The sequence below is a fragment of the Meriones unguiculatus genome, assembly GCF_030254825.1.
Source record: "Meriones unguiculatus strain TT.TT164.6M chromosome 13 unlocalized genomic scaffold, Bangor_MerUng_6.1 Chr13_unordered_Scaffold_39, whole genome shotgun sequence".
NCBI classification, from domain to species: Eukaryota; Metazoa; Chordata; class Mammalia; order Rodentia; family Muridae; genus Meriones; species Meriones unguiculatus.
This window is the reverse complement of record NW_026843648.1, coordinates 2,994,628-3,011,423: the sequence shown is the minus strand read 5'-3', so window position 1 is coordinate 3,011,423 and position 16,796 is coordinate 2,994,628. Positions and strand designations below refer to the sequence as shown.

The window sequence follows — 16,796 nt, the reverse complement described above, 5'->3', positions numbered from 1 at the left end:
GCATCCTACCAAGGACATTTCTACGTTCAAGCCCCTGCTGCAAATACTTTGCGAACATGCATCCCCATAATAGGTAAGGAGGTGGCCTCCAGAGTCCAGTCTTCTCCAAGCAACTTTTAAGTTTTGCTCTTACATTTTCTTAGCAAAGTTTAAATAACTTCACGTTCCCAAGCTTGCAGCACTATCTCCCACCAGACCCCCAGAAATATTTTCCTAATTATCTGTTAACTGATTAAATTTACTGGTACCGGAAAAGAGGTGCCTAAATTGTAAAAATATATCACCTACAAAGCCCTCACTATGAACAGAAGTCTCATTTCTTTGGTCCCTTATCACATTGAACTCCGGACCAAACCTCTAGCGGGATAAATTCAGACCTTGGATTCCAGATCTAATGTTTTGGAAAATAGTTAAAGGCCTTGAGCCCGGTTGTCCTGGATCAGCACATCCTCCGACAAACTCCCTTGCTTAACTCACAATTTTAAATTTTGATTGGATGACCCCCACACTCACCAAGGGAGCCTAGCTTTGTGGATCTTACCTTTTAAAAATACAATAAAGCTCACCCCCTTGGGGACCTTTCAGATCCAGAACTGGCCGCCTCCTTGAGCTCATAAAATAAAGCTTTCCTTTTAAATTTCTGTTCCTGAAGTGAGATTTCTCGGCTTCCACCCCTAACCCAATATAGTGAAGATGTTCAGATGCCCTCAGTGCATTCAAGATTAGGACAAGGGATCACTCCCCTGGCTTCTTAGGGATGTAGGTTCCCACCCAGCCCCAGAAAGGACCCTACATGCAGGTCCTGGTTTAGACCCTGCTCCACCATGTTGTGGGCAGCGGACACACACTCACCATGTTGCGACTTTGGAACTCGCCTGAAATCCCCTCACAGCACACAGCAACCACGCTCAGACCACAGCACAAAAACTATTCAACTCTGCTCAGCAACACTGCAAACAAGGAGCATGGCGCCAGGAAGAACCTGTCTCTTCCGCTGACAAGAGGGATGTCCTCAGGGTCCTGATTGGCCAGTGAGTCTTGAGTGACATGAGCACCTCCCTTAGGGTTACAGTTTCCCGGAGCAAAAATGAAAAATGTACAGTGATTCCTGGCGCAGCTTCCCTTTCAGGAGCAGACTTTTTCCAGACCTGCAGATATTTGTATTTGATCATCATTTGTGCCTGTCCTCCCCTAGCCTGCCTTATGTCTTACAGCACTCAGTAGGCAATTTCCCTCTTCCTCCTGGAATCAAGGTGGATATATGCCACACAGTCCATTATTCAACGTGCCGCAGAGTGAACAGTCTGTCCTTCAGGTGGCAGGGTGACAAGAATATTAAGAATTAGAAAGAAGTTTTATAAAATGCAATGAGATTTTTGTTCTGTGATTTCACGCTAGAGTCAGGTAAACCGCAGCTACTTTCCTTTGGGAAGGTATGAGACAATCCAGGGGCAAAAAGCAGGGAACACGTGACACTTTGTAGTACTAGTGTCAGCTAGCACTTCTTCCTCAATGGGAAGGTCTGGAAAAAACAAATCTGTATTAGTAAAGGCTCTGTAGACGAACAGAACTGATAGAAAGAATTTCTCTGTGTATGTAGAAAACTATTTTATAAGAATGGCTCAAAGGCTGTGGAGAGTTGAATCCAGTAGCTCTTCAGAATGTTTGGCTGGATAACTAAGCTTCCTGATTATCAGAATATTCCAGAATTCCAAAGAAGTAGACCCTAATGTCAGTGAAAAAAAAGTTACTAGCCAGAGCTTAGGCATGCAGGACAAGAGACAGATTGACCATCTTCAATGTCCATTATATATGCAGGCTGCCACCAGATATGTGGGTTAGCCTAAAGAGGGAATTTATCACCTCAAATAGTCCAGATTAAAGAAAGGTTTACTTATGTCAAAAGATATAAATAAAATAAATCTCTCACAGTACCTAACTATTTGGGTTTTTACTTACTTGAACTACACTATTGTGCTTTCATGGTAAGTTTGGGGTTTTTATTTGTTTGTTTCTTTTCTTTTGTTTTTTGTTTTTTGTTTTGTTTTGTTTGTTTTTGTTTTTCTACAAAGGGTTTCTCTGTGTAGCCTTAGCTGTCGGGACTTGCTTTTGTAGACCAGGCTAGCCTTGAACTCACAGAGATCCACCTGCCTCTGCCTCCCTGAGTGCTGGAATTTCCTGAAATTTCCTGTGTGAGCCATCTTACATTGTGGAATATAATATAACCACATTCTTCTATTCTCCAATCTAAAGCAAGAACCACTTGGCTGAGGCTTCTGAGTTCTGCTGCTTGCTGGGGCTGAAACATGGAATCATTGTTCAATGAATTCTGAACAAACTTCCTTTTTTCAATGCTTTTCTTCAATGATTAAGGTTGGCTCTGCTGGTACTTGCTCTGTAGACTGACACTGAACTCAGAGATGAACATGTTTCTATCTCTTGAATACTAGTGTTGAAGGTGCATAGCACCATGCATGGCCTAAGTAGTACTTTCACAAAATGGAAGCTTGGCTGCATGGGGTCTTACACTGAGGTCACTATTCCCTTATTTCCATTTCTCTAGCTCTTTTCCTAGTCCACAGTTACCAAACTCACATTCCTCCAAGGAAAGCATGATAAGGTCTATTACAGCAATACTCCAGCTCCTGGTAACAACTTTAGTCTTAGTTACAGTTTCCATTGCTGTGAAGAGACACCAGGACCATGGCATCTCAACAAAAGAAAACATTTAATTTGGGATAGCCTATACTATACTTTCAGAGGTTTATGTCATGGTGTGGGACATGACAAAGGAAAGGCAGGCATAATTCTGGAGAAGGAGCTACAAGTGTTCCATCTTTTTTAATTAATTAATTTTTAAAAATAATTACAATTCATTCATTTTGTATCACAGCTGTAGCAAGTCATGATCAGCTTATGCTTTCAAACCACAGCAGCAGGATTAATTTGTTGTGTACATAGCAGAATGAATAGACAAAGCAATAAAGGAGAAAGAAGAGCAAAATAGTAATGACAGGAAAACCTTGGTTTTGACAAACAGAATTCTTGTTCTTTTTGTGTAGTGGCTGAACATCACATGGGAATTCATGACAAGTTCTGTCTCAGGCATATCTACATCTGTGAATTGAGAAGCATTGCTCTCAGCCAAGTGAAACAAAGAAAAAAATTGAGGGGCTGGAGTGATGGCTCAGAGGTTAAGAATACTTGCTGTTCTTACAAAGTTTCTGAGTTCAATTCCCAGCAACCACATGGTGGCTCATAACCATGTATGGTAAGATCTGGTGTACAGGCAGTATGTTGTATAAATAATAAATAACTACTTAAAAAAAGAAAAGAAAACAAACTCAGGTCATTTTTTGGTGTTGGCTTTCACTAGTTTTTATTTAGGAATTACAGCAGTTCCTGCACATTTCATTCCAGAAGAATACTCTTCTTTCCTTCTAAAAAAAAAAGTGTTTGAATTCAAATAGAAATAAATATGAAATACAATCCAGTACAGCTATTTTTATTATATAATATGTTAAAAATAAAGAAAAGTGTGTATAAAAATGTTAAATGTTTAAACACGTTATCGAAAGCAAAAGTGAAAATCTTTCCATCTATAGTGATTATTTAATCAGAAAAAAAGCGATCAGTCATTTTTCTGAGAAATCATATTTTTGTTCAACTGTAATTTATTGTCATTGTTTACATTCAACCATGTCAGTCTATTTCTTAAACTCATTTGTAGTTTTGCATGCAGTGTTATTTATTGGCAGAAATCTCTCATACCATCCAAGTTAAGCAACTTTCTGGATTTTTTTTATAATCTACTGTAACAGCACATTTGCTTCTCCTTTTTATAACAACTCTTGCTACAAAAATCGTGATATTTAATTTTTCTTATCCACATACCATCTAAAAGAACATTAGAAAAACCTTTTGAAGGTGATTGTGTGAACTAGACTCTGTGCTTTTAGCCCGTCATTTACTATTGGCATCTGAAGTGTAGACAAAATTGATGGATCTCTCCTATCCATCTGAAAAAAAAAAAACAAAAAACATGTGCACTAATAATTAAAATCAGAAGGGAGAAAAAGTGGGTTGATACTGCCTTTGCTGCTATTACATGGTGTCTCATGACTAATACAGCACTGACTGTGAGAGTCAGTTATAAGTGTATAATCCTTTAATGGTTGCTATTGTCTTCACTCTTTTATTATGATGTCCTCTTGAGGTACAAGATTATCCTGGGTAAACAAGCATAGGAGGAATTTTAATATGTAGGCAATGATGAGTGTAACTGCAATGAAAATTAGAACTGTGATACTTGTCAATACCAGTTACATGTGACTAGAAAATCTAATGAGAAGATTGCTTTAACCCATAGCAATTATGTCTTTTTTGTAAGAACTCTGCTCAGTGTGGTTGTTATGTGACCATATTGTATGAATATATTAGGTGTCACTGAACTTTGTCCAAAAGGCCACTTTCTATACCTTGAACATCATTTGACAAAAGTTTAAATGTCACACACTTACTATATTTTGCCAAATTAATGAATATAATAAAATTCACCCATTTCAAACACTTTAACTATGTTTTCAAAAGGAAAAGATAAAAGACTTTGAACTTTCAATTTGCAGCATGAATTGAAAACAATCCAAAGAGAATTCCTAACAATTTATTACAGAAAAGCTGATTCAAAAGCCATGTGCCATGTAAAAAACTCCGAATTCTCATTATGACTATGAAGACATTGTACACACACTGGTACAACATGACTTCTGTACTTCCTTGAAACTAAAATAATCAAAAGGTATACATTATAAGTGAAATAATAAGTAGATGAAGACAAAAATACAGAAAACATAATCCCCAAATTATATTCAAGTTTTCATTAAACGACCTAAGGAAACAGGAAGAATGTGAACCTGAACAATGTTACAATTGTATGTGCACAGAAATCAAACAAACACAAATTTCACAACTCACACAAAATAACTAATTTCTGACTCTCCAGCTACTACTTATTTCTCTTCCAGAGAGGTCCCATGTTCTATACATCTCTCTGTATAGGGAAGTGATCAGAAAGGTCTGTTATGGATCTGCAGCTACTCAAGCCTATTTGTAAGTTCAGCAAACCCAGCCACAGTGATGCCCACACAAAAATAATGTTGAACTATAATTTCATGTCAGCTTCCTGGACATATGGATAATGGCACAAGATGTGAAATCTGCTGTATCTACCCGTGTAACACATGCACACTTGAGAAACCTTTTCAGCTCAGAAATTTCTTTTGTACCTGGAGTTGAATTTTCCTGAATCACACCACTATGGCTGCTGGTAGTGGAATGGTAAAGAAATTCCAATTAAATGTTGCCTAACTGACACTGAAAATGATCAAGCTGTTCCTTTGCAAAGTGAACTAGATTAATAAAATACTGTGTGAACTTAATCCTGAGTGCAATGTTACTTGTTTAGATCTGTGACCTGACACACACAGCTATAGTGAATGGCCTGTGTCTCAAGCCTCAGAGCTGACTTAAATATGTCTGTGGACTGGACATATCTGCAAAGGACAGTTCCATGGTTGAATATTCAATATTAAATGGATCATGCTATGAGGGGAGTGTCAACATGAAACTATTGGAGGCCCAAAATGGAATGGCGAGTGATGTCAGTGACTCCTATGGATCCTCAAAAGATTCATGTATCCACTGCATACAGTGTTCATCTCCTAGGGACTCATAGCTCACTATTAAACTCTCAAAATAGATCTGAAACTAGGGTTGGGACGGCTTCCACCTTTTTTACAGAAGTTTCCTAAGGTGACCTTGCCACCACACACTTTTCCTTATAGTTGCACCAAACTTTGTTGGTGCTTGAGACCATAGGGTGGTCTCATTGGCTTTTCAGTCATTCAAAGACTTTTGCACTGGACAATAAAGTTAGACCTGCACCTTCAGTCTGATTTCCCAGGATTCTGGGTGGGATCTTTCACCACTCCCACACCTCCTTCACCTGAATCTTGATCCCCACAATGCTGTCCTCCCCAATTGTACACCCACCAATCTGGTCTGTCTTCATTCATCTGACATTAATTATTACTTTTTGGGAAATTACAAAAGCACTCACCCTGCCACAACAAGTTCATTTTCACAATAGTGAAATCAGCAGCTCTTTGAGTACCCTATTTTTCTTTGGGATCTACAAAAGTAACTAGTCCTTTTACTGTAGTCTAAAAGCAGATGCTGAGCATGACATGCAAGTCTTTTTCCTCTTACTGTAATTGAGAGTTGACTGTATGATTCAAGTGGGTAAATAAAACTGAGTGATGGTGCCACCCTTTAATTGAAGAAGTTATTTAAATTAATAAAAAGATGACAAGCTCATTTCCCTGGAGAGCAATAGAATGGTATCCTGGTGATAAAATTCAACATGGGAGCAACTCTTACTTCAGAGTAAGGCAGCTTTTGCCTCTGAGAAGGCAGGCTCAGAGAAAGAGATACAGCGGCTTCTATGCAGGACCAGAAGTTTATTTCAACCACCCTGGCTGCAGTCTATCTCAGGGCTATGACATCATCACAGGAAATTTTATTTCATAAGATTTATTTATATTTTATGTATGTATATATGGAAATTTTTTTACATGTATCTGTGTACAGTACAGGTAGAGGCCAGAAGCAGGCATCAGATTCATTGGGAATGAAGTTAAGGAGCTGTTTAGCTAAGAACTTCTTTCTGAATTGGAACCTATGTCTTTTGTGACACCACACAGTGATCTTCACTGCTATGGTATCTTTTTAGGCACTTTTCATTTCAAATTTATTTTTGTACATGTTAATTAAAATACATACATCATTTCCTCCTTTACATGGCCTTTCTCCATCCCTTCCCATATTCTTCATTTCAATTTTTCCTATTAAATATGTAAGTGTTTTATAAATATATATACAATACTTGCTGAGTTTTTCTGTTGGGTGTATTTATTGTTGTACATTAATTAAAATATATTACATCAATTTCCCCTTTCCATATCCTTTCTTCATCCCTTCCCAAATTCATCCATTCCAAATTTTCCTTATAAGTATGTGAGCAATTATGTTTAAATATATCAATTAAACCTGAATCCATTTCTGTTGGTTCTGTTTATATGGTTTCAGGCCTGAAGACTTTCCATTGGATATGTAATGAGGGAGTTAATCCCTGTCTGAGGCTGATTTCTCCACCTGCAGGAGAATTCCATTCATTAATGACTAACAGGAGTCTGATCCTGAAGTGACCTAAGCTGCCTTGAAAAAGAAACATTAGAATAGAAAAGAGAAAGCAGTAAATATCTCAACAAACAATTGCTAGTGCCATGGCTCTGAATATCTGCAGCTGCAGGAAAGACTATGGACTTTGGCCTGGGCTACTAACTGCCTCTCTTTATTCTGACGGTCTCCCACTATACCACCGATCATTCACTCCTTGGGTGACCTTGAAACCCTGAAATTCCTGCCTATTCTTTCTAAGTACCTTATGTCACCATACCTGGCTGAGGTGGCTTCAACTTTATTTAGTGACATAATAGAATGATGTAATGAGTAAGATTAGCAGTTACACTTAACTATATTACAAAACCACATATTTCTTTGAGCCTCAGTTTGACTCTCTGTAGAATGAAAATAGAACTCTGTCCTACTCTTAGATGAGTTATAATACACTCGATGATAAAGGAAAGCAATATTGTTCAGAAATGGACTTTAACCAGGAGTGCTGCGTTAGATGGGAGCTTTCTTCTGTTACTGGAGTTAGGAACATAGCCCATGTTCTAATTATCATATAGTCAGGTTCAGCCACTCATCCTCAATAAGCCAATTAAAAAAAACCTGATTTGCCAAGCTGTGACATGTCTCCTATAATGCAGGCACTCTGGAGGGAAAGTGGGTATATCTAGGATATAGTGAGTTCCGGGGTAACCAGAGATACATACTGGGATTATCTTTTTAAATAAAAAAAAAGAGAGAAAACAATGACAGAAGGAAATTATTAATAAAAACTGAAAACATATTAACATATTTATTCAGTAGTTTTGACCAGAGTTGAGGTTATAAGGAAACTATTACATCCTCTAGGTCCTAACAGTTTTAGATGGAAGGCAAAATACACACAACCAAGTATCTAACCAAGCCATATAATTATTTTTTTCTATCCTTAAATCTGTCTATCATTCTCAGCTCCTTTATCTCTCACAAAGTATTCAGACATTGAGTTAATGATTGTGTAGGAGAGAATTTCTCATGTGGAGGAATCAGCCTTTTCACAAAAAGAGATTCGAGGGGTAAATTAGAATTTCATGGAGCCCATGGTTTTACTAGATGTTCACCTTAGGGAGAGATATAAATGTCTTTAGAATATCCTCATTCCTATGAGACAGACAGGTCAAAGGGATGAAATAGTGGGGAATGAGGAGCTTTAAGATCCAATAAGATTTTTTTTTTTCATACAGGTCTTTCACTTATTTGTTTAGAGTACACCAAGTTACTTTTTGTTATTTGTGGTTATTGTAAAGGGTGTTGTTTCTTTCTCAGCCCTTTTGTATTTTGTATACAAGTGGACTACTGATGTTTTTGAGTAACTTTTTTATCCAGCCACTTTGCTGAAGGTGTTTGTCAGCTGAAGGAGATTTCTAACAGGCAAATCATGGAAACTAGAAAAGATCATCTTGAGTGAGGTAACCCAGAAGCACAAAGACACACGTGGTATATCCTCACTCAGATGTGGTTATTAGACATAGAGGATAAACATACTGAGATCTATACTGCTGCAGTAGCTGGACAACAGGGAAGACCCTAGGGAAGATGATCAATACTCATTCAGAAGGAAAAATGCGGTAGATATCCAAAGCAATAGAAGACAGGGAATAGGACAGGAGCTTACCACAGGTGGACTCTGAAAGAATCCACTGATTGAGGTATCAAAGCAGAGGCTGAGACCCATAGTCAAACTTTAGGCAGACTACATGAAATTTTATGAAAGAAGGGGGAGATAGAAAGACCTGGAGGGGAAAGGAGATGTAAAAAGGGACCAATAGAACCCCAAAATAGTGGGCCTTGGGGCCCTTGTAGAGACAGATACCTCAACCAAGGACAATGCATCGAGAAGACCTGAAAAGCCTGCTCAGATGTAGCCAATAGGTTCTCTCTCTCTCTCTCTCTCTCTCTCTCTCTCTCTCACACACACACACACACACACACACACATGCACGCCACACTTATTCTTGAAGGTTAAGTAAGACAGACTCCAGCAGGTAGGTTCCAAAAAGCTTCTTTTTATTTAAGCCTCTCTTCATTTAGCTTCTCTTACAGGCTATTTTTTTCTTTACACAATCACATACATACATATATACATACATACATACGTACATTCATGCCTGCATACATACATACATACATATATACACATTCACATACTGGGTAGATAGAGCAAACTCCAGAGAGCGAGTTTCAATCCATCTTACATATATACAACTTGGTGGATGGAATAAACTCCAAAGAGCCAGTATCAAACCACCTTACCTACATATACATACATCATGATGGATAGAACAAGCACAAAAGAGCAAGTTCCATCCCAACCTTACATACATACATATACATACATATTTGTGGATGAAACAAACTCCAAAATGTAAGGTTCAAACCACTCTATACAAATACACATCGGTGGATGGAAAAAGACCCAGAATGCTAGTTCATATCACACTTTCCTCTTTTTCCACAGCTTATCTATCCCAGCAAGATCTTTCAAGCAGTACTAAACACAGAATGTGGTTACACCCTATTTTCTTTAAGTGAATGATTACAAAGAATATACCTCCAAAAAAAAAAAAAAACACACCACATATTCCGTAATACCTTCACATGACCAACTGTTTTATGTATTATGGGTAAAAAACAAATATGAAAAACAAGTTATTGCCAAGACCCCATATACACTTGTAATTAATGAACTTGTGATCAATTAACAAGATGAGCAAGCAACATAACTTCTCAGCCACCTTTTTTTTTTTACTGGTAAGCTGAAATTTGTGGTAATTAAGAAACCATTATATTAAAAAGTAATCTTACAACATTCTTAAAAGGATTTCAAATCTAAACTTTTATACATATAAGACAATCAGCCGCCTCTACATTAAATCTTAAAGGGATGTATATCTGCTCATTAACTTGTATTAAGTCATATCAAGAAGCTGAGGGCAAAACAAGTATAAGGAAACCAATTGCTGTCTCAGTTACAGGCACAGCTGGAGAGTGTCCAGTCAGCTAGTGCTACCTTGGGTTTTTGTTTCTGCTCATGAAACTTAAAGAGTCCCCAGCTTTACTGTTAAGAGTGTACTTTTCTTAACTCCACATGGTTCTCTAAGATTTTTTTTACATCAGACTCATTAGCAAAAACATCTTACCTAACCTTGTTAAACAATCTGCAAGTTGATATGGAGAAGGGAGGTTAGCCCAGAAAATGGGTTGATATGGGCAGGAAAAATCAGGGTAGGGAGTGCAGTTTTCCAGCCAAGAGAACCATACTAAGCTTTGGAAGGACTGAAGGATTTCTGAAAAAAAAAAATTGGCAGCTAGGTCTGTTTTAATATTTTTAAATAGATACCTCTGCCATTTATCCCAGGCTTAAAACCTACATCTATGGAAATATAAACTTCAGAGAGCACCATGATCTGCACAAGATAATGATTGTCAAATGAGCCCACATGGAAGAAAGGTAACAAAGAATATTATACTTTTTTTCTTTCTTAATATCTTCTTTCTTTTTAATGAAGGTTAGTTACCCAGGCTGGACTAAAATTTCTGCTCTTAATTTCTTCTCTGTCAGCCACTGTGCTTGGCTCAGAAGATTCCATACCCTGAATCTTGCCAGCAACATTCCTGTGAAATAAACATTAGGTATAACTCCTTTTACAGAGCCCCACCCCCAAGGCACTGGTTGATTGGGTATCTCACATCCAGAAACATCTAAAATATAAAATGCTATGATACCTGAAACTTTTGATCTGAAGCATTCCAGAGATAAGGTGGTTCTCTTCCTGCCTTGGGGGCTTTTTCTCACCAACCCAGGAAAGCAGGAGCAGGAGAAGATTGGGTGTAAAGCTTGGAAGACCAGCAAGCATGACAGAGATTTGCCATTCTGGGAAGCCCCACAAAGAGCAAGTTAAACTTTAATTTATAAAACAATGCTATATACTCCTTGGGATACTTCAAGGATAGGTGTGCATAATTGTTTAAAATTAGGCACATCTAAGATGCTTGATTTGCATTAAACAGCACACTCCTATCATATGAACAAGAACACAGTACCTAATTATCCTATAGGTGAAGGGAGGGGAGAGTTAGCTAGGAGTTGTGTCCAAGGCTATCCATCAAATGTGGTTGGTGGCATCTATATCTAAAGACATTCCTTATGAAGTCAGGCAGAGTTCAGTAGGCTCTGGTGGGGAGAGGGACTCCTGCACCTTAATGTCCAGCTCAGAATGGCTATCCAGAATGGGAGGGCTGCAACCAGAAACAGCAGGGTACTTCCAACCAGAGAAGAGACATTCAGCCTTCAATTAGGGTGTAATTGAACAACTAAAAGTGGACATCTTTTGTTGGCAGAGCTCTTAGGCTTTTCATATTCAAACTCAGGGCCTCAAGAGCAACAAGTGTTCTGAACCAATCAATAAGCCTTTGGTCTAAAGTAAACAAGTTCATTTCCTACTATGCACATCAGTCAGGTCACAATCTCCTTTTACTTCACCTTCAGGGAGTCTGAAAATATCTTCTGGTCCCCAGAGACACCTGCACTCATGTGCACATACTCGCACACATACCCCTACAAACATACTTAATTAAAAATAAAATAAGCCTAAAAATAAATCTTTAAATATCAACATTCAGCCCTACAGAAGATACTACAAGGAAAACTGCAGCCCAAGGAGGAGAACTACACCCAGGAAAACACAGGAAATATATAACCCCACATTAGCAAAACCAAAGGAAAGGAAACACACGCAAAAAAAACACACACATAACCACCACCAACATCAAAATAACAGGAAGTAACAAAAACTGGAAATTAGTATCTCTCAACATCAATGGCAGCAACTCCCTTGTGAAAAGACACAGGTTAAAAGGATGGACATAAAAAAAAAATTCCTCTCTTTCTGCTTCATAAAAGAAACACACCTCAGCACTAAAAATAGATATTACTTTTATTAATGATATGTTCCTAGCACTGAATAGAGGGCTTAGCACCTATGAGCGATGGATTGCTCAGCAACATGGCCTACCCAGGAGATAGCTTACAACTGTCTGTAACTCCAATCATGGGAGAACAGACATTCTCTTCTGGCCTCCACTGATATCGTGCATGTACTTAGTATACACACTGTCAAAACTTATGCACCTAAATTACAATCAATTTTAACTTTTCAAGAAATGAGTACATATCTGGGAAGAACATGTGTTTTACATTAGGGAATCACATGTGCATGCGTCTTTTCACCATTTTCATTGTCTTGTCCTCTTTGAGGCCAGAAGAATACACCCGATACCCTTGGCTTAGAAACACAGGTAGTTCTGGCCATTTGATGAGAGTGCTAGGAATTAAACTGCGTTTACAAAGGGCTCCATAGTTTACAACTATATACCGTTTGTAGTTCCCACTATCTGCTTCAGACTTCAGGTTGAGGATGTGAGCTCCAAGCTTCCTAATTCAGCTACCATGTGTGACACTTGTGATGACCATTTCACAATGATCCCAAAGCCCTCTACAACCATAAAGCAAATTAAACATATTTGGAAGTGCCTTAAGAGATTGTGTTTTGTCACTGAAAAGGAAGTAATACACACCCATAAATTTTACAACTGGATTATTTATTTATTGCTGAGACTCATAGACAAAATTTGGGCAGAGTGCAGGGAATCTTATGAACATACCTATCCAAGGGGAAGGGACAGAACTGCGGACCTCTGGACCTGCAGCCTATACTCTTATCCTCTGAACAAATCCTATACTCATATCCTCTGCAACAAATCCTCTTAACCTCTGTGCCACCCCTGCCTTAGGATTTTCTCTTTGCTGTTGCTCTTCTTTTAGGGCACATTCTCCTGTGTCTCCGCGCCCTCTAGTGGTGACGGGAGGCAACTTCTTCACTGCTTCTCTCCAGGACTGTCCCAGGTTTTATTGGCAGCATTTCCTGGCGCCATGGCAGGAGCACCCTCTTCTCCGGCAGAGTACCGCTGCGAGAGAGAAGCCAGAGGCTCGGCTACTGCCGGGCCAAGGGGCACAGGGCCTCAGGCACCCCATGGGGGAAAGAGAAGGGGCTAGAGAATTGCATGGCTGTTTTTTTTTTTTTGTTGTTGTTGTTTGCTTGTTTGTTTTGTTTTTTGTTTTTAATTTTTATTTTCGGAAATGTGGCCATAGACCTTTGCCTTTAGCTCACGAAAAGGGATCTGACCCCAGGCAGTTAAGCAAACCTTCTGCCGTCCTCTCTCCATCACAGTGATGAAACTCCACCAGCAAAGCGACTCGGAGAGCAGAGGGTCTCTTTCCCCTATGTTTATGCCCTGTCCGGTGGTGTCCAGGGAACCATGAAGGAGCGGGGCAGACAGGGATGGTGGCCCTCAGGGAGAGCAGAGAGCCGGTGAGGGGGAGGCGTGGGCTGGGTAACTCCAGGAAGTGACCTCACTTCCTCAGATAGAACTTGGAACCCTGGTTACCAGGTAACCAGAGGCAAGCAGCAGCAGAGGCCTGGAGAGACCAAACCATCCGGAGGACATTGAGAGTTAAGCCCTTTCTCCTGCGTCCAGACCTCCAGAGGCTCAGGCCTCTGAGAAGACAGCCACGGTGGTCGCCTGGGCCGCTGCTGGACACCTCAGGAGCACTCCCTGACAAGCTCCTGGCCTGTTCCTTGCTGGAAGACCAAGGTGAATGGCGCCTGCCTGCTGCAGGGGAGCTTTCTGCCTGCCCCCCCTCCCCCAGACCATATGATCAACAGTAATACCGGCTTGGGTGAGTGTTTCCCTGAAGACACCCAGGAACACTCTTCATGTCCCCTTCCAGCTTCGGTGTATGGAAAGGGGTCCTTGATGCCTCTCGGGGTTTGCACACTTCAAGCCTCCCTTCAGGCCTGATCCTTCCTCAGAGTGAGAGGGAGCCCCTCCATGCCCTTCTCCCCCGCACTGCAAAAGGGAGAGAGAAGGCAGAAGGAAAGACCCCGCTCCAGGAAAATAAAGAATAGGGGAGGGGGGCGTTGAGGCAGAGGCCCGGCCTCTAAGAGCTCGGCCTCCGTGGTGAGGCTGTGCCTGGCAGCCCATTTCCCGAGCCGTGGGTCCGACCGGCCTGGGAGGAACGCGAAGGCCAAGCCCTCTGTGGGTGGGGCGGGGGAGGGGCAGGCGCAGAGCGCTCCTCCATTGTCAAGCGCCATCGCTATGGATACAGACGCTGAAGGGAAAACGCTGAGCTCACCTGGTCCTGGTGGGCGGTGGCGGTGAGGGCGGTGATGGGAATCTGCTTCCTGGGCGCGGTGGCGGCGGTTGTGGCTCAGCTAGCGGACTACTTCATCGTGGTACGCTGAGACCGGAAGAAGCCAGGTAAGGGTGTGGGCGCCCCCTGAGCTCCGCTTCTGCCCCTGGGCTCCCCCTCCGCCCCCTCGGGCTCTGCCTCTACCCCAGAACTCTGCCTCCTTCGCCCCGAGCTCGGGCTCCGCCTCCGCCTCAGGCTCCGCCTCCGCCCCAAGCTCCGCCTCCTACACCGGGCTCCGCCTCCCTCCTTTCCCGGGCTCCACCCCCCGACCCGGGATCCTCCTTCCATCCCAGGGCTCCATCCACGCCCCGTCCCGGGCTCTGCCTCTGCCGCAGGCTCCGCCCCCAGGTTCAGCCTCTGCCTCCCCAGGCGCCGCCTCCATCCCCCGGGCTCCGCCTCTGCCCTACCAGGCTCTGCTTCTGCCCACCGGGCTCCGCGTACACACCGGTCTCCTCTCTCCGCACCGGGCTCCTCTCCCCGCCCAGCTCCAGTTTCTGCCTCCATCTCCCGGGCTCCGCCTCCGCCCCCACTAGGCTCCGCCTCTGCTTCCTCGGGCTCCTCTCCCGTCCCCGCCCCGGGCTCCTCCTTCATCCCCGGGCTCCGCCTCTCTATGCCCCGGGCTATGTCTCCCACCGCCCTCGGGCTCCGCCTCCGTTCCCTGGGCTCCTCTGCCGCCGCCTCCTCTGAGCTCCGCCTCAGCCCCCAGCAGCCATCCAGTGGGCTAGGTGGTGCTAGGCCTAGCATCGCAGCTGGGAGGCGGGAAGGAGAGAGGGTTGGGTCCCGAGGTATAGGAGCGGCGGGTCCACAAGTATCAGCCATCCCAATGCAGCCAAGCTTGGCTGGCTGTGGGCTTGTGTGAGGCACCCGCTGGATGGCGGTCGCAGGGCAAGGTCTGGGCGGTGCAGCTGGGGGCTGGCGGGCTGGGCGGGTCGGGAGAGCCTGCCCGAGTTCTGCCAAGAGCTTCTGTGGAGGCTGCTGGTACCCGGGACCGTGCCCTCGGGCCGCTGGGGTTGGGAGGGCTGGAGCACAGTGTGTGGACTTCCTAGGATTACGCTTGTGCCCGGCATCCTGAGGAAGAGAGATGCTGGGGCCAGTCCTCCCGGAAAGAAAGTACAGAGTCGGGTGCTGCCTCCCGCCTGCCCTTGGGAGGGAGGGGTGGGGGAGTTTGGACATCCCAGTTGAACAAAAGCCAGGTACTTGGAAAGGCCACAGGATCCGTGCACATTTCTAGGAACATTGTTTCAGGATGTATGTGCCAGCATTCCAGAATAAAATGGCTCTTCTTAAGACAGCCATCCAACCACTGCAGGTGGTCTCTCTCACTTAGCTTTCAAGTGATTTGATTGTTCTCTTTATTCATCAGATACTTCTTCATAAGGAACAGTTTGGGAGATACACTGCTGTTTATACTTTGATGGACTTGCATAACCAAGAGTATACAGGGTTCACACAGACTTATTTTCTTATTTTTATATCTTTGTGTTGTTATATATAGATAAACGAGATGTAATAACAAGGTTACTGTAGAGCTGGGGAAACCTCATTCATTTCAGGTTAATTCTACCAGCCCTGCAGCCCCTTGTCTCCAGAGGTGCTTGGGCTGTGTTTTGCTGATTGTTAGTCATTTGTAGCACTAGGGTACTAATGTTCTTCTCATCACTTATTATTATTTATTCATCCCTAAGAATTTGTTTAAGAGAAGGGATCCTTCACATTTTTTCTCCCTACTACCTATTTGAGGTCACTTAAGAGAACTACCTGCAGGTTGGTGAGATGGCTCAGCAGAAAAACACTCTTGCTGGCAATCCTGGAGACCTGAGTTTGATCCCTGAATTCATGAAAAGGTGGAAGGCAAGAATTGTCTTCTGACCTTCCTATGTGTTCCCTAGTATGCATGTTTCACCTTCATCATGAACACACAAACATACACACACACGGACTAAAAAGAAGACATTGAGCTGTATTTAGAGAATCTTCATGCTGCTCCATAATACCACGTCATTTCACTTTTTAGTTTCTTACAGACATAGTCTTACCCAGACTGCCAGTGTAGAGAATCAGTTTTGTTTTTAATCTTGTTTAGTTTTCAGTTACATTGTTTTTTTTTCCCCTAAAATAACATTATTTAGGTTATTTTTTTTGACAGATTATCTCAACAAAGCCATGGCTATCCTAGGCTTCCCTAAGTAGATCAGATCAGGCTGGCCTTGAACCTACAGAGATCTGACTTCCTCTGCCTCCCAAGTACTGGTGT

The 16,796-nt window shown here is 42.2% G+C and overlaps 1 protein-coding gene across 1 annotated transcript in view; it reads right to left on the bottom strand.

Moving 5' to 3' along the window:
* Window positions 1-14,444, bottom strand: part of LOC132651042 (zinc finger protein OZF-like) — a gene marked incomplete at its 3' end in the record, with an annotated part of 130,764 nt that extends 116,320 nt beyond the window's left edge. Inside the window, 1 exon segment of the mRNA XM_060376354.1 lies at window positions 14,289-14,444. Within this exon segment, the coding sequence (XP_060232337.1) occupies window positions 14,289-14,444 (156 nt within the window).
* Between the last annotated feature and the right edge of the window lie 2,352 nt (window positions 14,445-16,796).